This window comes from Hippocampus bargibanti, linkage group LG02 (genome assembly GCF_051943395.1).
Source record: "Hippocampus bargibanti isolate YZ-2025 linkage group LG02, ASM5194339v1, whole genome shotgun sequence".
NCBI classification, from domain to species: domain Eukaryota; kingdom Metazoa; phylum Chordata; class Actinopteri; order Syngnathiformes; family Syngnathidae; genus Hippocampus; species Hippocampus bargibanti.
In genome coordinates this window covers 33493110-33517655 of record NC_142735.1, presented here as the reverse complement: position 1 = coordinate 33517655, position 24546 = coordinate 33493110, and the positions used below count along the sequence as shown (strand labels likewise).

Genomic DNA, 24546 nt, shown 5'->3' with positions numbered 1-24546 from the left:
ACTAAAAATTTTTGCTGATAGTTTAGGCGCTATATATATCCCTACTGTCCAGACATTGCTATGATAGGTCCCTGCTCTCAGGTTGGGGGGAGCACAGGACTATTCCCTGCGGCTACACTGATTACTTTTCTATTCTATTGTCCTGACTGAGTATGGGGTTTACGACTGGCCTGATTGCCCCACCTCATCAGCATAACTAAGCCTATGTTGCCGCAGAATCGGTTGTAGGAACGAGCCAAATTGAATCTCAACCCACCATGGCGATTTAGTGAAGGGTTTTGCTGTTTTATGAAAATATCTTCTTTTACTCCCCTTTCAAAGCATCTATTTTCTTTTGCTATGATTTTAACCTCATTGTCGTCAAATGAGTGGTTGCTACCTTTTAGGTGCATATGTATGGCAGATTGAGGCCCACTCGTATTATACCTGCGATGTTGATAACGTCTTTTTTGACAATTTGTTTAGTCTCCCCAATGTTTTGCTGTTTACAATTTTCATTTTTACAATGTATTGAATAAACTACATGACTTTGTTTTTCATTTGGCAGCCTATCTTTTGGATGCACTCATTTTTGCCTTCGTGTTTATCGGTTTGAAATAAGTAGGAATTTTGTGTTGCCAAAGGACTCTACGTAGTTTTTCAGAAACTCCTGAAATGTAACAGTAGGGATATATGAAGGGCCAAAACTACCAGCAAAAAAAATTGTTCACTGACGAAGCCTCTTAGATAGGAAGCGAAACGTCCGACACCTTGAAAGAAGTACAGATGACGGCTGAAGAAACCTTCTCATCGATATAGCAGTGACTAAAATTCGGTCATCGTGCAATCCTGGAGGTAAAAAAGCACCTTCAAATGTGATGCCAGAGCCAGCCGAGTATCTGAGGCATGTTGAGCAATAGTAATTTGTGGACACGGGGGACGGTTTTGCCAATATAGTACAACTTAAAAGATGAAGCTGAAAGATATTGCGGTTGGATAAATCTGTCTTACTTTATTATTATTTTACCTTCAAAGAACGAAAGGAGTAGATCTATGAAGCACTCATTCAGTTGAGAGTGCCTTCAACAGACTAACTCATTCACGAATTGATTCGGGAATTAAAAATATGACGTAGAGTGCCATTCCGCCATTTGTTCGGGTTTTATTTTTTTCATGCGTGGGTGACGATAGAGCGCTGGCAATGACCTCTGGCAATGTATTTTTCTTTTCTACAGGGGGGCAGCATTTCCCACTTTTCCATGGTCGTGCTTGTTCCAGCTTCAGCTGCTGTAAAAGCGCTATATTAACCAATATGTATTGCATTGTATTTTGGAGAGCAGCCCTCATTTCAAGCTCATATAACTCCAGAACCATATCATGTAGTCATTAAAATATGACGTGAAGCCCCATTGCGGAATTTGTTCGGGTTTTTTTTTTGCGGGGCTGCCGATAAAGCACTGGTCAGACCTCTGACAATGTTTTTCCCTTCCACGAGGGGGCAGCATTTGCCTTTAGCTTTAGTACAGCCGCCCCCATTTCAAGCTCATATAACTCCAAACCCATTATAACGTAGGAATGAACTCCTCTCTTTCTGATGAAAGAAGGGAGTCTAAGGTTTCTAAACACTGGATTGAATGTTTATGTCGTCCTAAAAATCAATATTCTGTGGGTCCTGCAATTCGAGTGATAATGACAAAAACCCTGGCACTGGAGTGGTCATTTTTGCACATCGTCCGGAAGCGAATGAGTTAAATGTGTTTTGAAAGTTACTGTACAGTGATACCTTGGCTTACAAACTTAATTGGTTCCCAGACAGAGTGTGTAAGGAAAAAAGTGTGTATCCCAAAAATTAATTTCCCATAGGAAACCATTAAAATGAGAATAATCCATTCCCAGGTCCCCATAAAAAAAAATTCTACTTTCTAATTTTCTAAGCCTTAAAACTACACAAAATATACCTTATTTTATGTATAATAAATGTGCTATGGTATTATAATTAATGAAATAAACAGTACTATATAATAAAGTGGTTTTATTGAACTTTGTGATGGTCGCTGATGGCGTGATGGAATGGAGTGGCCGGTTTCATCAGCATTAAACACTTGATGAGGAACGTAGCCTTCTTCTTTTACCATCTTGAGGAATGATCCCTTGTAGGTGCTTTCTCTGCGATCATTTTACCTAGTTCCTCATCAATTATGTTCTGTTTAGTTAGGTTGATAGCTTTTTGCATCAAGTGTACAGATGGCTTGTGCGGGTTATTTGTGGAGCCTGATTGTTGGGATATTTTAACTTTGCAGTCTACACTCTGCCATTGAACTATCAATAAAGTTAAAACGAGTCCAAATTTGTCGTCTGCCTGTCCCTGTTTTTTTTTTTAATGTTTAATGTTTAACCCCCCCCTTCACTGCTGCGTTCTTGACTAATCACATGGCTTTAACCAAAGACTGGGGCGGGGAATAGAGGACAAAAATAGTCGCCTGTCATTTTCTTTTTAGAACGGGCTTGTACGCGAAGGACACATCACTCATTGTGGCGTTCCGTCTGTATAACGAAAAATAGTTCGTATGCCAAAGTAAAATGTTCATAAATTTAACGTTCGTAAACCAAAAAGTTCATAAGTCAAGGGGTTCGTGAATATGCACCAACAGCTAAATGAACAAACATGAATCAGTCTTGTGCATGTCTGCAAAATGCTGACTCTATCATGATGGACTTAATACACACCTGCTTTGCGATCGAATGATATTTCTCCCTCAGTTCGCTCCATTCCAACTGTCCAAGATAGTACGGAGCCACATTATAGTAAAAAGAACCAAACAAATAAACAAACAAATCAAAAAAATCTAAATAAATGAGGATGAGTTCACTTCCTTCTAGTTCACTTCCTGTTCCTCGCTCATCGGCGATGGCAGTTCAGTGTCAACAGGTTCAGTCGGTCCATGTTTGTTCTTTAAAGAGCGCCCCAAAAACAGCCAATACTCCTTGCGAATGGTGTCCTTCTCCTCGGCTAAAAGTTTACAAACCTTAGTAGAGAAAAAGAAAACACATTTTTAAATCATGAAACATTTTACCTGATCAACAGTCATGCTTTGGGCACCAAATCGATAAATGCAGTCACTAACTAATGCATGTGACTTTTGGAATTGTAATTTTACTTTTCAGCGGAAGAACACCAAATCACACGGCCGAACAGCCACGGGGCTTTGTTTTTTTTGTGCACTGAGTGTACTCAAACTTTGAGTACACTCAGTGCAGACGTGGTTTGTTAGGTCGTGATAACTTTTGCTTTTTTGGGAGCGAAAAAGTCCCCACCACAGGCTAGCGTTAAGGCAAAGAGCACACAACAGAAAATGACGGTGAAACAGAAGAAGGCGATTCTCAAAAAACACCAACGAGCTGTGCGTTTGTGTGACTTAGCGTCCCAGCACCAGTACGCGAAGTCGACCATTGCTATGTGTGGCTAAGTGTGTTTCTGTGTTGTCTAAGCAACGGTCTCAGGCAATAAAAGCGGTTGAAAAACTTCTGTTGATTTGGATTCACGAAAAGCAGCTAGCAGGGGACAGTGTGAGTGAAGGTATTATTGCCGAGAAAGCACGGCCACCTCTCCGTTGATAACTACCATCACAAAGGTCAATAAAACGAGTTTACAGTGTATTATACAATACAGTTTATTTCTTTCATTACAATAGCAAATTTATTATACATAAAATAAGGTATATTTTGTGTAGTTTTAAAGATTATTTAGTAGAAAATTATGTTTTATGGGGACCTGGGAATGGATTATTCTCATTTTAATGGTTTCTTAGGGGAAATAATTGTTTGGAAGACAAACTTTTCACCTTCGTTTATGTGACTTAGCGTCCCACTACCAGTACGCTAAGTCGACCATTAATATGTGTTGCTCAAGGGGTTAGGGTGCAGAACTGATTGTGAAGGCGTCCAGGTAGATTTCTGGCCCGGGTCACAAATGATGTCTGAAATGTGATTGGTTAAAAGCTTAAATACGAAAATACACATCTGGAAGCAGCACAACAGGGGAAAGGAAACAAAGAAAATTTGGAATTATTTCTGAAAAATACAGGGACAAAATAAAATTCACATCAATCTGTGGTTCATATATTTTTAGGCCAGCAGAGAAGGCCTTGCAGGCTCTGACGGCCCACCACTGATAAAAGACCACTAACCTCCAGAGCTCTTTTCAAAGTTTCCACTCGGTCTTCTTGTGATTTTCCTTTTTGATTGCTGTTCTCCAAAGCATCCTCGTAACAATCGAAGAGAAAGGCGAGAAGGTAAGAGGAACAACGAGTCTCCTTAAGCTCTAGGACTTTTTCCAGAAGTCCAGGCTGGGATGACAAACTTCTGTCCTGAAGCATCCTGGGTGAGGCGGAAAGGAAAAAAGAATAGTTGGCGGAAATATCCATAAGAACGCAAGATTTAATGATGACTTGCATCAGTGTTTTCATTGATATCATCCATCCAGTCCATGATCCAACATTTCCTTAAAGGACAACCGACAACATTTTTTGGTTTCCTAACTGACATCAGAAAACGTTTTATAGCATCTAAAGTAGACAAAACACGCAGGCTGATATTTTTAGTTAATGGGTTTATCTTGATCGTTCGTCCCTGGTTCATTGCTTCTACGGGCCTTGATGGCAGAGGATGGATAAATCAGCAGGAAGCCAGGTGTTGGGCAGAAAGTTAGTTTAATCTTGAAGACAGCTGAGACATTGCGGTGTCGGCTGAAGAGGAAGCATGAAGAGAGAGAGAGAGAGAGAGAGAGAGAGAGAGAGAGAGAGAGAGAGCGACGGACTGGGAGTGCATTTATATGGCGCACAGTGTGCGACGCAATAGGCTGTGACGTAATGGTGTGCGACATCATGTAAAGGAAGGCAGGATATGACGTATCAGGAAGTCCAAAACGTAAACAAAGATTAGAAAGCGATGTTTAAAGATGTTCGTACAGAGAATTACCCCAACATGTCCCCCCTGTCGAACATATCTAACATCGGTGGAGGTGAACAGAAAGAAGGGAAAAAAAAAGAAAATCGCAAAATAAGACAACCACAATGGAAACAATCTCAAATTAAAGTCATGTCATTCGCTACAACAGTCAAATCTTCATGGCATCCTGGATGGTGATCACCAGGACGACGAGGAGGAACAAAATTGTTTGTAGCATTTGTCGCAAACAGGCCGCAGGGTGTGATACGAATGAGCTGGTGACTGGGAAAGAGGGTGTGATCTGTCGGCTCCAGTGACGTGCATCGGGAATCTTCTTGACGGACGATGTCCTCGCGAATCCTGATGAAGCTTGTTGCTGCTAAGACGGCTAGCAGCTCTGCAACCGGTCCATCCCACGTTGGCGTGGTCCACGTCATCTCTTCAGACCGCAGCTCCGTCCTGTGGAGGACAAAAGAAGACTTGTGCCAGATCAAATGTCGACAGGATGGTTTCATTCTACACATCACACTTTCTTGGCGTTTCTTTCCCTATCAGAGTATGTCTCATCGTTTAGGCTCTGCAATGCATTCTCTCACGGAAATGGCAGTAAATCATTGTTAGATGTTAGTTGGTTAGTACATGTTAGTGGTTAGTGAGTCTACATTTCTGGAGGGCACAACTTTCCTCCGCACCCTGCCCACCACCTTTTCCAGCTACTCCCCTCAGGCAGGCGCTACCGATCCATGCGCACCAAATCCAGCAGACATTTAAACAGCTTCTTCCCCCAAAGCCATTAACTCTTTGAACTCTTTCAACAGTAGCCAAAATGGAACTGTATCGTGCCACTTAGCAGTTTTTTTTGATGACGATACTAGTGCAGCGTGTTCTACCGGGAACAAATTCCTTGTGTGTTCTACATACTTGGCAATAAAGATGATTCTGATTCTTGGGGAATGACGTTGCAGCCAACATCATTCATTACCAAAAGTGAAAATTTTGGTAATGAGCTATCGTCACTCCCCCCTTTTGAGACATGAAAAGTCTCAATTTGCCAACTGGAAACGTGTTTGCGTGGAAAACAAGATCCATCTTTGACATTGCACAGATTATCAATTTATATAAAACCATTTGTCAATCACTGTTCCAAAATTTTGGAGGCCAAATTTTGGCATGTCTCTCAACACCTGCATGGGAACCAATTCATGTGGCATGTACCACGAAATGTTTTTATGTTGAGCACAGCTTCTCCTGCTGTTACTCCTCTGCTGGAACCCAAGCAAATCATATCGGCAAATTTTTGTGGGGTAGACATTTGCATGTCGCCAAATTGTATGGGAGGAGTACAGCCTTCTACAATTCTTTAGCACAAATTGACATGGTCGGCAACATTATGGCAATCTGCGTAAATGGTCATCATACTCGCCTTTTGTCATTCAGTCGGAGGGCACCAGTTGACAGTCAGTTTCGCTTCTGCATAGGACATCCATCCGCGCACACCAGCCTCATCTCGGCTCACCCTGTCATGGATTCCCCAGGAGTTCCCCCCTTCTGAAGAATCTCCTTCTCCCAATTCTGAAAGAAGCTGGTTAGCGTGGAGGCCCTATACAATATAATATCTGATTCCGCCTGAATCTCTGACTGACACCGGCACCCACTCAATTTATCAAGTATCAATTTCATTCTTACCAACCTGAACGGCGAGAAATTCCTTTAATGTGCAATGCAGTCAATTACTTTAATGTGCAATGCATTCAATTCATAATAATAATGGTAATTCGTGATCAAATTAATCTTAACAGGTTAAACCACTTTTGAACTGACAAATGTCATCACCGTACGCAAAGGCAGCCAGAAGATGATTTAGCATTCACGCCTGTCTTAATAAACGTTGGATTTCCGCCATCGCTTCACCAACGTTGAATATTTTTCGTTCGATTAAGCCTAATTGTCACAATTCGTCGCTGGCCAGATGGTTGGATGATAAATATTTTAACAGCATTCTGAATGACCAGAATCAAAAAATGTGCCTGAAAAATTCAGCGGAAAAAATATGTGCAAAATAAAAATTGTCATGCATTTGAATAAATGGCAAAAACTATCCTTTTGGAAACCTAAACTAATATCAATAGGTGCTTTGTCATGGATCCCAAATCATCAGTTGGGTGTGCCAAACTCTAGATGTGCAGGTGCATTACACCAGCCGTTGCAGCTTCTCGTATCGGATCTCCTATGACAACTGAAACAGGGATTAAATTTGGTTTCCAAAGACATCAAGAATCAAAATGCAGTTTGGATGCTACAACTGTGATTCAGCAGCGTCTGCACCGAGAAAAATCACAGGATGGGTGGATGCAAATGGCTGGTGCATCTCACAGCTCATCAATTCGTCCGGCAAATTGAACAATTTCTCAACCACCATCCCAGCTTTGTTTGCAGATTGTGCGATTCACATCATCTGCATAAAAAGCATAATGAAAAAAAGTTTAGTCATCATATTTTGCAAATTAATTTTGTCCTCTTCAAATTAATTTCTCCGCAGAAACTAATAAAGGTGAATCCGATCAAATTCAATTTGTTAGCGTCTATCTGAATCAAATCATCTGTTCTTTGACTTCAGGGGGATGACAATTGTCAGGTCAAAACAAGTGTAATGATCATGTCACAATCATTATCTTAATAAATCTATAAACTCTTTGAACTCTTTCAACAGTAGCCCAAATGGAACTATATAGTGCCACTTAGCAATTTTTTGATGATGATACTAGTGCAGTGTGTTCTACCGGAAACAAATTCCTTGTGTGTTCAACATTTAGCTTGCAGTCGACGTGCACATTCCACCATGATGTCCCTGATCCACTGGTGAAGAGACGCTTTGATCCTCTCCTCTTTCATCTGGAACTGCTTTATGTAACAAAGAGGGTACAGAAAGTGCTTAAGAATGAATGTCTCTCTGTGTCTTTGTGTTGTCGTGTTATTTGTTATTTAGTTTTTTTTTGTTCTTTTGACTTCAAGACGGCGCCGCGAGAGTGGCTGCCTTTCCAGCAGCTCCTGTGTTTTGCTTTTCTACTTTCATTTCTTTCATAACTTTGCTGCTGTGAAATGTAAATTTCTCCACTGCAAGACTAATAAAGGCAAATCCAATCCAATACATGGCAATAAAGATGATTCTGATTCTGAACTTTTCTTTTATGAGAAGTCCAACGATATCAGCTGGTGAATCTCTTTTCAGTAATCAACTGGTGAATTAATCAAAGTAATTAATCACCAGCGAATCGTAGTTATATTTACCTCGCCAATTTCCCTATTGTGGGACTACTAAAATCTTTCTGATTCTTAAGTGCCAATTCCATTCAAGTCGTGATAAATGTTCCTGTCTTTTAGCTTAATGTCCCTGACTATTTCATTACTCTTTACAATTGAACTGTCATTTACGAGAGGTCAACACAGTGGAATGTGGTGGGTGCCCCAGAATTACCTCTGGGTGTTAAACCCCTCTTTGAAGTTTTGTGCTGACAAAAACCTTGATAAGAGGCATCGTAAATAGCTCTGGCTTCTTTCAAATGGCTTAATCAAGCCATATTCAAAAGATTTAGGTCAATCTAACACAAATAATCCTATAATTTTATAAATTCACTCTTTGACTGTCATTTTATACAATTTCCATTTCATTTTGCATTCGCCCAAATCAGGATTTCAAAATTATTTGTCCCGATCGCAGACAAAAACATTGGAATCCTGACTTCAAGGTGTTCAATTCTCTTAGTGAAAACACTTTATCCAATCTAACAAAAATACTTTACTTTTGTCTTCAAATTCACTCAAGTTCGGCCTCTGTTTATTCATTTGTTTGATGGCTTATTTGTTCACTCAGTCTAATTTGCCTCTGTTTAATTTAGTTTTTGTTTCAAGTGGATGGGAAGAGCCATGGGAAAAAAAGTGTTATGTCATTCATGGGCAGGTCGAGCTGGCATAGTGAGGGCAGGTTTTCCGATGTGACGATAGTGCCCCCCTCACCCCCCGTCGAGTCCTCTTGTAATAACAAGGCAGTCTCACGTCCTGTGTAAGAAGAGAGAACTGGGCGGCAGATCAAATCCGGTAGGAATAATGTTTTTTGCACAATACGTTTGTGAATGTTAACGCAACCGCCATATTGCATTTCTTGCCGTTATTTACGCATTCGCCGAACGAATCAATTTGCCGATCCTAGAATGCGGCTGTGAATTTTCCCCCATTCTTTAGGGCAGAGAGGAAGGAGGAGGACTGGAGCGCCCACTCTCTCTGGGTAGCCCCCCCTTCTCCCCCCCTGTCCCTTTGTTCCAGCGAAGCTCACACCCAGGGCACCCAGCTGTGTCAACGTCTACGCTCACACCCAGGGCACCCCACTGTGTCAACGCCTTCGCAGAAGCAACGCACGCACATACACTTAGACACACAATGCACGCACACACACAGAAGCACACAAAAGGGAACAGACGAAAAGGACACGTAGAAAAGACACACAGCTTCTCCAAAATGGCCCCCCATCTCAGCCGACCCCCCCCCCCCCCCCCCCCCCCTCTGACCACGAAATGTCCCCGGGACAATGAAACTCCCTCGGAGGCCCGGTAGGAATGGCTAGCAATGCTGATAACGCGCTGGTGTTGATGAATGCATTAATGTTACTGAAAATCCACGATCTATTGCAGCTGCAATTAAACAAAAAAAATAACACATAATCGTCCGGTTCAAAATTGATGAATCAATTTTTCACCAGCCTTTGCACGCAAAAATCGAGGAGTTCGTCCCTTCTGAAGAGTCTCCTCCTGGAAAATCCCCGGTCTTACAGTTCGGCACCCGGGCGTACGGCAGCAGACTTAGTGACCCGAAATGGCGACAGCTAGTCACGCATGGAACCTCCATGCATAGGCTCGGATTAGAATGGTCCATCCCGATCACTGTAATCCATATTACTGGCCTTGATACGCAGATTAATCGTAATTAGATTTTTTTGACCGAAAAATTCTTATCGATCCATTCAATCAACGCAGCTGCATGCTAGCGGCGCCACTCACCCGTGAAGCAATCCTGAGCGACGGACACCAAGAAGGGAGGGGTGGCCCACTCGAACACTTTCGAAGGAAAAAGAAGGCTTCGTCTACTGGAAGACCCGCGGGGCCCGCTCTCTCCCCCCTCTCGATGTCACCAGCTAGCAGCCGAAGTCTTTCGGCACCAATAATAATGGGTTCATCTTGATCGTTCGTCTCTGGTTCATTGCTTCTATGGGCCTTGATGTCAGAGGACGGTTAAATCAGCAGGAAGGCAGGTGTTGGACAGAAAGTTAGTTTAATCTTGAAGACAGCGGAGACATTGCGGTGTCGGCTGAAGAGGAAGCATGGAGAGAGAGAGAGAGAGAGAGACGGACTGGGAGGGCATTTATATGGTGCACAGTGTGCGACACGATAGGATGTGACGTAATGGTGTGCGACATCATGTAAAGGAAGGCAGGATATGACGTATCAGGAAGTCCAAAACGTAAACAAAGATTAGAAAGCGATGTTTAAAGATGTTCATATAGCGAATTACCCCAACATTAGTCAAAGGCAAAACACCAATAAAAATGACTTAAAGTGTCCTAAAACTGTCACTAATGAGCTAAAAACTGGAGTGATTCAGAAAGTCCCGCCCATTTGTCCATGACGTCACAACAGGACAATCCTTCACAAAATGTCTTGCTCCAGAATCAAAACAATGGCTTCAGAGAGTTCAGAGTCAGAGAAGATGCTTTCTTGTTACTCATCCAATTATGAATATGATTAAAATAGTTCTGAAGAGGAAAGCATAAATGTTTGAAATCGATTAAGGAAGTCCTTCTGTATCAATTGGAGCCGTCTGAAGATCAGAGAGTCCAGATCACCGGTGAAGGTGATCTGGACTCCAATATAGCGCCCAGAAAATGCACAAGATGGCGCACAAGCTCCGTTGGAAATGGGTTGATTTGCCCGCTGGGAATTTGTGTCAACTTACACCTTCTTTATGCGTGTTACCGCAATTGGCTGAGACACACAACGACTCACCATCATGTTATTTATGTAGTTTTCCTTCTAATTTCGCAATCAACACAGTGTTTTCAGACGAAACACGGTCAGGGGCGTTCCGAAGGTGACGTCAGTTCGGACATCGTCATCAACTCGAAAACAAGACTTAATGAATATTCAGCGCGAGTCTTAAAGGACAACCGACGTCTCCGGACAAGTTGTATCCATAATTTGTCAAATGGCTCCAAATGACTTCTACTGGGCGTATTTTAATAAGATTCCACCGCATATACAGTAAAATCTCGTTATATCGATATTCTCGGGAGTCGGAAAAAATATCGATATAACCGGACTATCGATATATCCGATCCTGCGGGCATGTAATTTTCTCCTTGAGTTCATAGAAATAGTATCGTAATAAGCAGTACTATCGATATAACCGATATCGATATAACGAGACTTTACTGTAGCTATATTTTACGTTTTAAGACTCATGCTGAACATTCAGGAAGTCTTGTTTTTGAGTTGGTAACGAGTCCTCACGTGACGTCAGAAAAGGACCGCCGTTCACCGTAAAAAAGACGCATTGTAGCGGTCCTTTAATCATGGCAATGTATTTTGCCGTACTGTTTTTTTTTGAAAACCTAATTTTACATCCAAAAGCCGCCAGCAGAGGGAGTACAAGCTCCATTGAAGAATTTATCAGCCTGCGGAAACGGGCTGATTCATTCCTCACAGCTCGGTGGCAATTTTATTGCCTCTTTTTGGGTGAGACATTCCCCCCCGCCCGTTTGCCTCAAAATGACACGGAATAAATTATTTAATCGATTGCAAACCTGTATGCTTTCCTCTTCAGAACTATTTCAATCATATTCATAACTGAATGTGTAACAAGAAAGCATATTATCCGAATCTGAAGCCATTGTTTTTATTCTCCAGCAATGCAATACGTCTTGGCGTGACGTCACGATTTAGGGGCGGGACTTTTTGAAAATGCCCAATTCGAAGCTCAATTTTTTTGCAGATTTTTGACACTGTAAGTCATTTTTATTGGTGTTTTGCATTTGAATAAAAATATCATACTGCGTGTTTTGGGTATTTTAGATGCTATAAAACATTTTTCTGATGTCAGTTAAAAAACAAAAAAATAACGTTGGTTGCCCTTTAAAAGGTAAAATATAGCTATATGCCGCGGAATCTTTGGCAATGCGCTCAGAGAAGTCATTTGAAGTCATTTTTACAAATGATGGACACAACTTGTCCAAAAGTGTCGGTTGTCCTTTAAGGCGCACTAAATTGGGCATCAGTCATCAAGATCCAATATTAAAAGCAATCTTGACTGTAGAGCAGGGGCCGGGAACCTTTTTGACTAAGAGAGCCGTAAAAGCAAAATAATAAGCGCCTTTCAAAACTCTCAAGGACACTTTACAGACACAGGATACACACACACACACACACACGCACGCGGCCACTTTTCAACAAAATGTCAGAATGTATTATTTCAAATAACTTTGTGATAGTACTCACCATTAGCATGAATAGTTTTCTGTTCCTCATGATTGGCAAAAATCCAGCCAAACGATCAGAATGAAAGTCAACTTGCCGGGTCCATACGCGTAGTTACTGCTAGCTAGCCTGCACACGGCTCATTAGCTTCCACGATTGCTTTCTGCTGTCTCTCGCAGAAGTATTTTGATGCTAACGTTAGAATGGGGCTTGTCAAAGTGCCACTGACATTCGACTGTTTCATCCATGGTGTTATTCATTGCTAATTAGAATCAGAACCCTTTTCTCTCCACAAAGGTGAATCCTTCCGTCCATTCCAATCTGAAGTGTACGATACTCGTCATTTTTTTACTCGGCTGGCTTATTTACAAGGGAGCGTTTACCTGTTTCGACATCAGCGCCCACTCAAAATTGCTCTTTGAACATCAACCACCTGAGGCCAGTATCATCCAATCAAAATTGCGCTTTCCGCCAACCGCTAGGTCAGTTCATCCAATCAAAACTGCGCTTTCCGCCAACTGCCGCCCAAACAGGAAATGAACGAAAAAGCGAGAATATGTATTTGGTTTTATCAGCGAGCCAGATGCAATCATCAAAACAGCCATACATGTCTCATGAGCCATAGCCCTCCCCCGTGCTCTAGAGGTTTTTTTCCCTCATGTTTAACTCATTCACTGCCAGACAATGTACAAAAAAATGTGTCCACTCCAGTGCCAGGGTTTTTGTCATTGTCACTCAAAGTTCAGGTTGCACATGAAGGAAATAGATACATTTATTAAGCTATATTAAACATTACTCAAGATAAGTTTGATCAGTATAAATATCGCTTTGCTTGTAATCGGTAGATAACAGAACAAAGTGGTGGTGTTTGGTTGGAGACATATGTTTCAAGTGCCAGAAGATCTAAGGGGACCCGGCTGGCAAACACAAAGGAAGTGTGAAATGATAATGTGGTCAAATGGTGGACAACACAGATGAAAGGAACTGACCAAACACTAACTCGGCAGGATGCAACTTTTGATCTACCTTCCACCAACGCCTGGAAGTCTGAGAACTACCTGGGAGCAGACACGTGAACCAGATTCCTGAAGGACCAAATGGGCACTTGATTTCTTTATGTGGGCCAAATTTGAATATGGGTCTGGAGTTATATGAGCTTGAAATAAGGGTGGCTGTCCAAAATACAAATAATATTGGTTAATATAGCACTTTAAAAACAGCTGAAGCTGGAACAAAGTGCTAAAATCAGTTTTTATTTCTTCATTTATCTTTGTATTTGTCTATTTGTTTTGTATTTAGTTATTTGTTTGTTGGTTTATTTATTTGTTTATTTATATTTCTACACATGCATTTATTTACTTATGCATTTATGTATTTATCATTTTATAAATATATATAAAAATATGTATTATTTATTTATTTGTGTATTTATTTATGATGTATCTATTTATTTATCTATGTACAGTGATACCTCAACTTACAAACACCTTATCTTACAAACTTTTCGTCTTACAAACGTCAAATTTATGAAAATTAAACCTTATAATAAGCACTATTTTCATAATACACACCCACCACGGCTGGCGGAGTGATCTTCGGCGGAAGCACACGACCGAACAGCACCAGAGGTTAAGTTACCAACAGTCCTTATGGAAGGTGACTCTCCTTCCATAAGCCATCAACAACCATCAAAAAGGTAAATAAAACTTTATTTTACAGCACAGTTTATTTCTTGAATTACAGTCCTCATGTAATGCGCCTCTTTCCAAACAGCAATTCCCTTTGACCTTCGACCTCCAACGCCATTCCATCAAGCCATAAATGATCATCACAAATGTAAATAAAGTGACTTTATGATACAATGCAGTGTATTTCTTTCATTAAAATACAATAGCACATTTATTATACATAGAATAAGGTATGTTGTGTGTAGTTTAAAGGCTTATTTAGTTGAAAAGTATATTTTATGGAAACCCGGGAACGGATTATTCCCATTTTAATGGTTTCCTATGGGATTTTTTTTTTGAGATACACACTTTTCACCTTACACACTCTGTCTGGGAACCAATTAAGTTCGTAAGTTGAGGTCTCACTGTATTTATTTATTTAATTATCTATGTATTTATTTATTTGTGCATTCACATGCTTAAGTACTTATGCATTTATGTATATATCATTTATATATACATTTATTTATTTATTTATTTATTTATTTATTTATTTATTTATCTATTTAGTAATGTATGTATTTATTTATGTATTTAGTTATATATTTATGTAATTATTTATGTATTTTTTATTTATTTATAAATTTATGTATTTATGTCATAACATTGCTGCTGTTACTGGAGCGAACGCTGGGGCGAATGGCTGCCACTGCTCACCCGCACACAAAAAATATCCCGTGACTGTAAAGTGTCCTTGAGAGTTTTGAAATGCGCTTAGAAATTAAATGTATTATTATGATGATGATGATGATGATGATGATGATGATTATGATTATTATTACATGGACAAAAGGATAATGCTGCCCCTTGTGGAAAAGAAAAAAACATTTCCAGAGGCCATGGCCATAGCTTTATTAGCACCCAAGCATGAAAAACCAAAACTCGAACAAATTGGAGAATGGCGCTCTACGTCGTATTTTCAATTCCCGAATAAATTGGCGAATGGCAGTGAATGAGTTAATGTGATGAAATGCTGCTTGGAAACGTCTTACCCTTTAAAATAGTTCCATGCACTTTCATTGTGGGGGGCCTTCCTGATCTGGGTCAGACAGTATCTTAGAGGGCAGACAAAATAAAAGCAAGATTAAATAGTTGAACCTGATGGAATTTCCACCAAATATTTAGTATGCAAATACATTCAGAGCCTTTGTAAATTACGTAACCACTCCAGATTTAAGATTTGGATTTTCACAGTCTTCAACTGCCAATCACATGTGATGAAAGTTGTTTGGTTAACAGTAAACATGTTTTACTATGCTTAGAATAATAATAATAATAATAATAATAATAATAATAATAGTAGTAGTATTAGTAGTATTAATAGTATTAATAGTAGTAAAAATAGTAATAATAGTAATAGTAGTAATAGTAATACAAATTTTAATAGTAGTAATAGTAGTAATAATAGTAATAATAATCATAATAATACATTTCATTTCTGAGCGCCTTTCAAAACTCTCAAGGTCACTTTTCAATAAGAGGATTAGTTTTTCTGTGGGTGAGCAGCGGCAGCTACACGCGCCAGCGTTCACTCAACCCGAAAGTAACTCAAATAGGTAGAAAGCGAGCTATATCTGTTAGTTATATATCTATCTGTCTATCTATTAGCTAACTGGCCGGGTTGTTATCTGGCTGGCTAGTTCTGAGTTATATAGCTAGTTGTCTAGCTGTCTATCTATTGGCTAGCTATTAGCTAGCTATTTGCTATTTATTAGCTAACTGGCCGGCTAGGTAGCTATCTGCTGGCTATATATTAGTTGTATAGCTAGTTGTCTAGCTGGCTATCTATTGGCTATTTATTAGCTTTCTATTAGATATCAATGAGCGAACTGGCCGGCTAGCTAGCTATCTGGCTGGCTATCTATTAGTTATACAGATAGTTGTCTAGCTGTCTCTTTATTGGCTGTCTATTAGCTTTCCATGAGCTATCTATTTGCTATATATGATTATTATTATGATTATGATTATTATGATTATGATTATTATGATGATTATCATGATTATGATTATCATTATATCTTGTTTTCCTATCCTTTCACCCCCTCCATCCCCTTTCAAATTGTTGCAGTGGACTGCAAATTTCCCCATTGTGGGACGAATACAGTTCACAAGAATCTGCCAAACTTACTCAATCTCTCTGTCAAGAACGGCTTGATCGGAGAAGCCCGTCGTGTGTGTGATGACAAAATGTCTCTGGTTCCAGGCGGAATTATTCCTCACATCTTCATCCAAGAGATTTTGGACAAACTCCAGCTCATTGTCCCACAGTTTGTACTCCTGATAGTTTTATGAGCGGGAGGAAAAAAATAAAAATAAAATAAAAGGTCGGAGCTAGCAACCTAGATTTATACTTCATGGTTATGCTCATTCGAATGGAAACAGGACTCTTAAAAGACAACCGACACCTCCGGACAAGTTGCGTCCATAATTAATTGTAAAATGACTTCTAATGACTTCTACTGAGCGCATTTTACAAAGATTCCACGGCATATACCTATATTTTACCTTTTAAGACTCGCGCTGAATATTCAGGAAGTCTTGTTTTTGAGTTGATGACGATGCCTGACGTGACCGACAAAGTGACACCCGATGCATTTTGGGTACTTTTTTTCATCTGAAAACACTGTGTTGATCACGAAATTAGAAGGAAAACTACACGCAATGGTGAATCGTTGTGTCGCAGCCAATTGCGGTGACACGCATAAAGAAGGTATAAGTTGATAAAATTCCCAGCGGACAAATCAGCCCATTTCCAACGCAGCTTGTGCGCCATCTTGCGCATCATCTGGGCGCTACATTGGAGTCCAGACGGCTCGAATTGATATGGAAGGACTTCTTTAATCGATTGCATCGATTTATGCTTTCCTCTTCGCAACTATTTGAATCATATTCATAACTGGATGAGTAACAAGAAAGCATCTTCTCCGAATCTGAACTCTCTGAAGCCATTGTTTTGATTCTGGAGCAAGGCAGTTTATAAAGGAGTATCCTGGCGCGACGTCACGGACAAGGGGGCGGGACTTTCTGAACCTGCTCAGTTCCGAGATCATTTTGTGGCAGTGTTGGGACACTTTAAGTCATTTTTATTGGTGTTTTGAATTTGACTAAAACGATCAGCCTGCGTGTTTTGGGTATTTTAGAAGCGATAAAATGTTTTTTCTGATGTTAGGTAGGAAACGAAAAATGGTGTCAGTTGTCCTTTAAATATCAGCACACAACTATGCTCATTTAGAGTGTCTGCGACTGACTGCAAATAAAGTTCTGCTGTTCTTGTCGGTTTTTGTTTCTGTTTTTGTCACATATTCAGCACAAGCCATTGTCAATAATTGTTTCCTCATGTGTGATTACATTTCAACTGAAGAAATGTAATTTCTTGCCATCCATATAAATCCCTTTGTATTTGTTAAATTTTGGAACAAATAATCATTCATTGAACATCTGAATCTAATGGCCAAAATGAAGCCATCAATGATTCAGGCAGGAGGAGCCACGCGCTATGAACGGAAACCTCAGTTAAATTGTTGTACCACCAACCTGGATGACCCACTGTCTGTGTTGCCAGGCGTGGTAGTTCTTTGCATCTTGGCTGAGGATTTCTGCGATGAATTCCAGCTCCTCTGACGGATCATTCAACCACTCGACTACTATACGTCTGTGATGCCTGGAAAACAGTGAAATATTAGATTAGATGAGCCTTTAGCAGTCTCACACTGGAGACATTGATATTTCATGGCAGCAAATACAGTGATACCTTGGCTTACAAACTTAATTGGTTCCCAGAAAGTGTGTGTAAGGTGAAAAGTGTGTCGTCCAAACATTAATTTCCCATAAGAAACCATTAAAATGAGAATAATCAGTTCCCAGGTCCCCATAAAACATCATTTTCAACTAAATAAGCCTTAAAGGACAACCAACGTCTCCGGACAAGTTGTGTCCATAATTTGTAAAATGGCTTCTACTGAGCGTATTTTAATAAGATTCCACCGCATATAGTTATACAGTGAGATCTCAACTTAGGAACTTAATTGGTTCCCAGTCAGAGTGTGTAAGACGAAAAGTGTGTATCTAAAAAAAAAAAAAAATTAAAATGGGAATAATCTGTTCCCGGGTTTCCATAAAATATACTTTTCAACTAAATAAGCCTTAAAACTACACACAACCTACCTTATCCCATGTATAATAAATGTGCTATTGTATTTTAATGAAAGAAATACACTGCATAAAGTCACTTTATTTACATTTGTGATGGTCATTGATGAATCTTAATTGACACCTGTTGCTTTCTGACTTGTAAGGTCTTGCGAAACTGAAGCATCACGTTATTATTCATCATGTTGATGATTCTCATAGCCACAGTCATTTCTGGATGGAACTGCTCAACAAAAGCCGGCACATCATTCCACTTAGCAAATCAAATCCTGTATGTTGAGGACCTCATTATGTTCAGCAACAAGCTCCACGATGTCATCTGCATTCACTTCGAGTCCCGTAGGTGCTGGCAGATTTTATTACAACAAAAGGCGCTAGTCCGATGATTCCACGGACGCGGAATAAGACGCGACAAAAGGCGGCGGCGGGGCAAATAAAATAGCACGCTCGCGATCGGACACTGGAAAGCAACAAACTTGCGTGATCGCGTCTGACAATCACCTCGAGCAAAGCAAACTGTTGGATTTGCCAGTACAAGACACAGTGATTCACTTTCGTCGTAATCATGTCACTGGTGACAGTGACTCGTTGAAATGAAATTGAAGTGTCGCGAGAGGCGGCCCCGCCCCAGCTGTCAACTCACACGTGACAATTTAGCGTGACTATTGAAACCCTGTTCCGTTGTGTGTGAAAACACTAGCTCTGATTGGCTTACCATGACACATGACTCTACCCTTTGGCCAATCACAATCACTTCTATCGCATCTTGACAGTTCAAGTGTAGCAACACAGAAACGTTGGCAAGTGTTTGTCCCTGCTCATTCAGATAAACAATGCTTTCCAAACAGCCGAGAGTAATAAGAAGTCGTGCGCTATTATCGAATCTGAAAGCACCCCAAGTCTTGGATGACAAATAAACAGAGCAGAGTAGACGTGTACGGCTGGTAGTTTCTTCAATTTATTCATAGTAACGCACCACATTTGAACTAAGGCTGACAACGCCTGTGGTGTTTATTTTCCGGTCCCATAATAGTAAAATTATCTGCAAAAAGCTCCTCGGGGGCGATGGACGTGTGAATTCAGAGAGAGGGGGTGTGGAAAGTAGCGCCGGCTGGAGCGCTGTTCGGTCGTGTGCTTCCGCCGAAGATCACTCCGCCAGATCCGAAGGTCGTGTGGTTGATGGACCAGCCGTGGTGGGTGTGTATTATGAAAATAGTGCTTATTATAAGTTTTAATTTTCATAAATTTGACGATCGTAAGTTGAAAAGTTCATAATATAAGGTGTTCATAAGTTGAGGTCTCACTGTATTTTACGTTTTAAGACTCGCGCTGAATATTCAGGAAGTCTTGTTTGTGAGTTGGTGACGAGTCCGTACGTGACGTCACTAAAGGACCGCCCTTTACCGTAAAAAAAGATGCATTGTCGCGGTCCTTCCATCACGTCAATGTATTTTGCTGTACTTGTTTGGTCTGGGGACCTCGTGTTGCACCCAAAAACCGCCAGACGGCCAGAAGAGGGCGTCCAAGCGCCATATAAGGAATTTATCAGCCTGTGGAAACCGAGGTGGCCACAGGAGGTCGCCATTTTGTGCCTCTTTTTTTGGGTGAGAGATTTTCCCCCAATGTTGCCTCAAAATGGCACAAATAAATTCTTTAATCGATTGCAAACATGTATGCTTTCCTCTTCAAACCTATTTGAATCATATTCATCACTGGATGTGGAAGAAGAAAGCATATTCTCCGAATCTGAAGCCATTGTTTTGATTCACTAGCAATGCAACACGTCTTGGCGTGACGTCACGAACTGGGGGCGGGACTTTCTGTAAATGTCCAATTCGCAGCTCAATTTTTGGCAGATTTTGGACACTAAGTTATTTTTATTGGTGTTTTGCATTTGACTAAAAATATACTGCGTGTTTTGGGTATTTTAGATCCTATAAAACATTTTTCTGCTGTCAGTTAAAAAACAAAAAAGTGACGTCGGTTGTCCTTAAAAAGTACACACAATGTACCTTATTTTACGTAGAATAAACGTGCTACGGTATTGTAATTAAGGAAATAAACTGTACAGTATAATAAAGTCATTTTATTGACCTTTGTGATGGTCGTTGATGCGGCTTTAAACGAAGACTGGGGGCGGGGAATACAGGGGAAAAAAGCCGGCTGCCATTTCAGGAGCTCCAAGAACCGGCTCGTTCGCGAACGACACATCAATCATTGTGACGCTCCGTGTGTTTCCTGAAAAATAGTTTGTATGCCAAGATTATATTCTCGCAAATTTAACGTTCGTAAGGCAAAACGTTAGCTAAAGCGTTCGTAAGCCGAGGAATCACTGTATTTTCACTCTTAACAGCATCAACAACAAGAAAAAGATCAGAAATACCTTTCTCTCTTTAAGAAAAACAACTGCTTTGGTCTATAAACAAATTCTGAATTTAGGTTCAGCCCTGTCACTTGAACTGATTACTGGTTAGTGTTTTAAAAAACAAATGTGCTGTTAAAGCATTCCGTGTTCTGTTTTTTCTTGACATACGCTCACCAGACTTGGTAGTTTTTAGGTTGATCTTCAATGATGGCTGTAATGTAACTCATTTCTTCTCTCAGGTCCTTTGACAATGCTTGTAGTAATACTCGCCTGTAATGCCTGCATGTTAATACATAAAAACACACAAACATGAGGATCATGCCGACAATCATTAGGAAAATTATGTCTGTTGGCAAGTATTCAAGAATGTACAATCACAGAGAGCCAAAAATATTAACTGAAACTATCATATGAAGTCTTGTAAACGACAATGCTATTTAAACATTTGGGATCTTCTTTTCCTTTATGCTTTTCCCTTCACAGCGAATCAGTGTCCTCCATCTTCAGAGGTTTGATTGGCATGTTTGTTTTGGCCAAGCTTTTACGTTGGATGCCTTTCCTGACACAATCATCTGTATTTATCCGGGCTTGGCACCGGCAGAAGAAGACACTGGCTTATGTCCCCTTGTGGCTACCGAAAAAGAAACTATGAACTTAATAAAGATGAAGTCTTATAGAAAGTAACCGTCTACAAAAAATTGGAACAGCATTAGTTTGTTTTTGTTGAATATGGAAGGTAATTTGGATTTCAGATCATAATATGTGAATAATATATGATTACAGCTTTTATTTCATGGTATTGAATAACTAGATGCAAAAAAAAATGAGGACAGAGCTTCTTTTTTCAAGTATGTACGCTAGAGTGAGCTATATTCCACTGCAATTGTTTCTGTCCAGTGAAGTGAGCGCACTCTGTACTCACAGTCGTATATCATTGCATTTTTGTGAAGTACGTCATGGTTTTTGGTGGGATTTTCCAAGCTATGCAGCTTATGATGACGTATTACACGTTTCCGTCCATGCGGGTTCTTGAAATGTCCGAATACGACAACGAGAAACGGGGGAAAAAAACGGATGGAAGTTTACACTCTTTTTGCTAACACTACAGTTTATAAAGGTGAGTAAGTTGTATTTTTATAACTCATAGAAGTGGTACAATATATATTTTTCTCCATAATTGCCAAGTTTCAAGCAAAAAGACGCATTAGCATATATATTTCTAGCGCTCACAATTTTCTTTCCTGGTATTCAGTGACAGACATTTTTGATTTCTGACGAAAATCTGCCTGCATTCGATCGTTTATGTTTGCTGATTTATATTTTGAATCTTGTGTTTTCTGTTCTTATTTCGAATTTAAAAAGCTTTCCAATGGTACCTTACTCAATAAGATCTGCCAATAATTAAGAAAGTTATGATTGTTTAAACTGTAATAAAGAACTCTGTCACAGATTTTCATTGTTTTAACTGTCATTACAGGCAGAAAATCCCATCATATTTCAAAAATAAAAAAAACCATTATTTCCCTATTATTTGTCATAGAACAATAATGTAGACATTATTTGAAAGCTATTTAAATGCACTTTAATATCGTATTCGAAAATGTGTGATGAATTATTTTTGAAAATATGTGTCACATCCCTATTTCAAGGGATCCGTTTTTCATGTGAGCAAATTATCAGAACAGATGAGAAGGTTTCTTCAGCCGTCATCTGTACTTTTTGAAGGTGTCGGACGTTTCGCCTACTATCCAAGAGACTTCGTCAGCGAACTAAAGTCTGACTGGTCGTATCGGCCCTTCTCATCGATGGACCACTCCTGTACGACTGAGAGCTTACACAGACGTATTAGAGCAGACATGATTCAATTAACTTCAAGTGAATCACATTTTCGAAAATGTGTAATTTGGTGGCTTTTTAAACAAACGAATCTTTCTGACCCAATTTTTTTTAAACGATTTATTATATTGAAATATTTTGTTACTGCAGGTTCGGCTTACATTAGCAAGCTGGCTATCTATTAGCTATCTATCTGGCTGGCTATTAGCTATTTATCCAGCTGGATGGCTAGGTATTACCTAGCTTGCAGGTTAGCTGGCTATGTATTGGCTAGTTATCCTGCTGGCTAACTACCTATTAGGTGTCTATTGGCTAGCTAGTTGGCTATCGATTAGCCATCGAGCTATCTGGCTGGCTATCTGTTGGATGTCTATCCAGCTGGCTATCCATTAGCTAGCTGGCTAATTAGCTGGCTGTCTAGTCTATTAGCTAGCTGGCTATCTATTAGTTATCTAGCTGGCTATCTATTAGCTGTCTATTAGCTAGCTAGCTTTTTGTTCATTTGAGTTATTCCAGGTTGAGTGAACCCTGGCACGTGTTGCTGCCGCTGCTCACCCACATAAAAAATATTCTGTGACTGTAAAGTGACCTTGAGTTTTAAAAAGGCACTTATAAATGAAATGTATTATTATTATTATTGTTGTTATTTGGGATTATGGGATCTATTCGTTTTTTCAAATACATCCGAAGTGGAGAAATGAACGGTGATCTCACCACACTGTGTAATTTGCAGCATTCAGACCGATAGCTTCTGCAGTCAATGCAAAAGCTCGTTCACTCTTTTCATCATTCTTGAGCAGGGCCCGGAAATAGTCAAAAACATCAGAGACTGTAGAAAGACACAAACAACACAACTAAATGTGCATGTCTGCGTCATCCACTGGAAAGCCATCTTGATCAAACTTACACTTTTCTGAATAAGCAATTTTAACAACAGGATTCGGTCCATCGTCTTGAGGAACTGGCTCCAAGTCAGCCCACTCTTTCCTATCCCTGAAAGACACAAACCTTGCCAATTGACATAAAAATGCTTTAACGGTGACACTTCGTGTGCACGAATATCACAGCTTCCCATGAAATTGAAGAGCGACCTACTCAATAGACGTTTTCGGGTTCAACAAGCTACTTCAACACAGTTACGTTCGTGTTACGGATCAATACCTGTAAAAAATATATCGATGAATAGCAATGTCATCGTCAAAATGGTCTCCAGCTTCTACATTGTACTTGTTATCTTCATTAAATGGGACAGAATCGTTGGAAATGTCCTCAATTCCCGACATTGCTAACTCGATAGCTTATGAATCAAAATGCTACGGGTGGAGAACGCTCAAACGTCATTTCCGGTTTAACTCGAAATTAGTGATGGGAATTTCCGGCTCTTTTTGGAGAGCCAGTTTCTTTTGACTCGGCTTACCAGACACAATCGGCTCTTTCGGCTCCCTCAATAGCTCCTCGTTTTTTTTGGGGGGGCGGTGCTTAAATTAATTTACTACCAAAATTGAGGCACAATCATATGTAAAATGAATTACTAATGAAAGAAAAACATATATCTTTTTTAATCCTATGGCTTTATTTATATTCTCCTGAACAAACTCAACATGGATACAACATTGAGTGATAAAATAGATTAGATGAGATCAGCCTTTATTTGTCTCACAGTGGAGAAATTTACATTTCACAGCAGCAAAAACAAAATGCAGGCGCTGCTGCTAAAAAAAGGTCAAGAAAAAATTCCAATCTCTGTGTCTGTGTAAACTCTCAGTCGTCCTGGAGTGGTCCATCAATGAAAAGGTTTCTTCCGTCGTCATCTGTACACTTCTTTGAAGGTGTCGGATGTTTCGTTTCTCATCCAAGAGGCTTCGTCAGCGAACTAAAGTGGTGCTGGTCGCTCTGGACATCTCTCTCTCTCTCTCTCTCTCTCTCTCTCTCTCTCTCTCTCTCTCTCTCTCTCTCTCTCTCTCTCTCTCTCTCTCTCTCTCTCTCTCTCTCTCTCTCTCTCTCTCTCTCTCTCTCTCTCTCT

At 40.1% G+C, this 24546-nt stretch overlaps 1 protein-coding gene across 1 annotated transcript; it reads right to left on the bottom strand.

Moving 5' to 3' along the window:
• Window positions 1-969: 969 nt before the first annotated feature.
• Window positions 970-23866, bottom strand: fnta (farnesyltransferase, CAAX box, subunit alpha). The gene is made up of 9 exons (XM_088991098.1): window positions 23685-23866; window positions 23431-23516; window positions 23238-23352; window positions 20862-20966; window positions 17708-17834; window positions 16302-16450; window positions 15166-15228; window positions 4167-4356; window positions 970-3005 (listed from the first exon to the last, which is right to left on the bottom strand). Exons 1-9 carry the CDS (start codon window positions 23804-23806, stop codon window positions 2856-2858), a joined length of 1107 nt encoding a protein of 368 aa, XP_088847224.1. The 5' UTR covers window positions 23807-23866; the 3' UTR covers window positions 970-2855.
• Between the last annotated feature and the right edge of the window lie 680 nt (window positions 23867-24546).

What these genes read in the sequence shown, in the direction of transcription:
- fnta (XM_088991098.1), bottom strand. Translation starts at nt 23,806, where the DNA reads ATGTCGGGAATTGAGGACATTTCCAACGATTCTGTCCCATTTAATGAA. An exon ending in CATCGATATATTTTTTACAG is followed by an intron (nt 23,517 to 23,684) that starts GTATTGATCCGT and finishes TGTGTCTTTCAG; the next exon opens with GGATAGGAAAGAGTGGGCTG. An exon ending in GCATGGAACTATTTTAAAGG is followed by an intron (nt 4,357 to 15,165) that starts GTAAGACGTTTC and finishes CGCCTCACCCAG; the next exon opens with GATGCTTCAGGACAGAAGTT.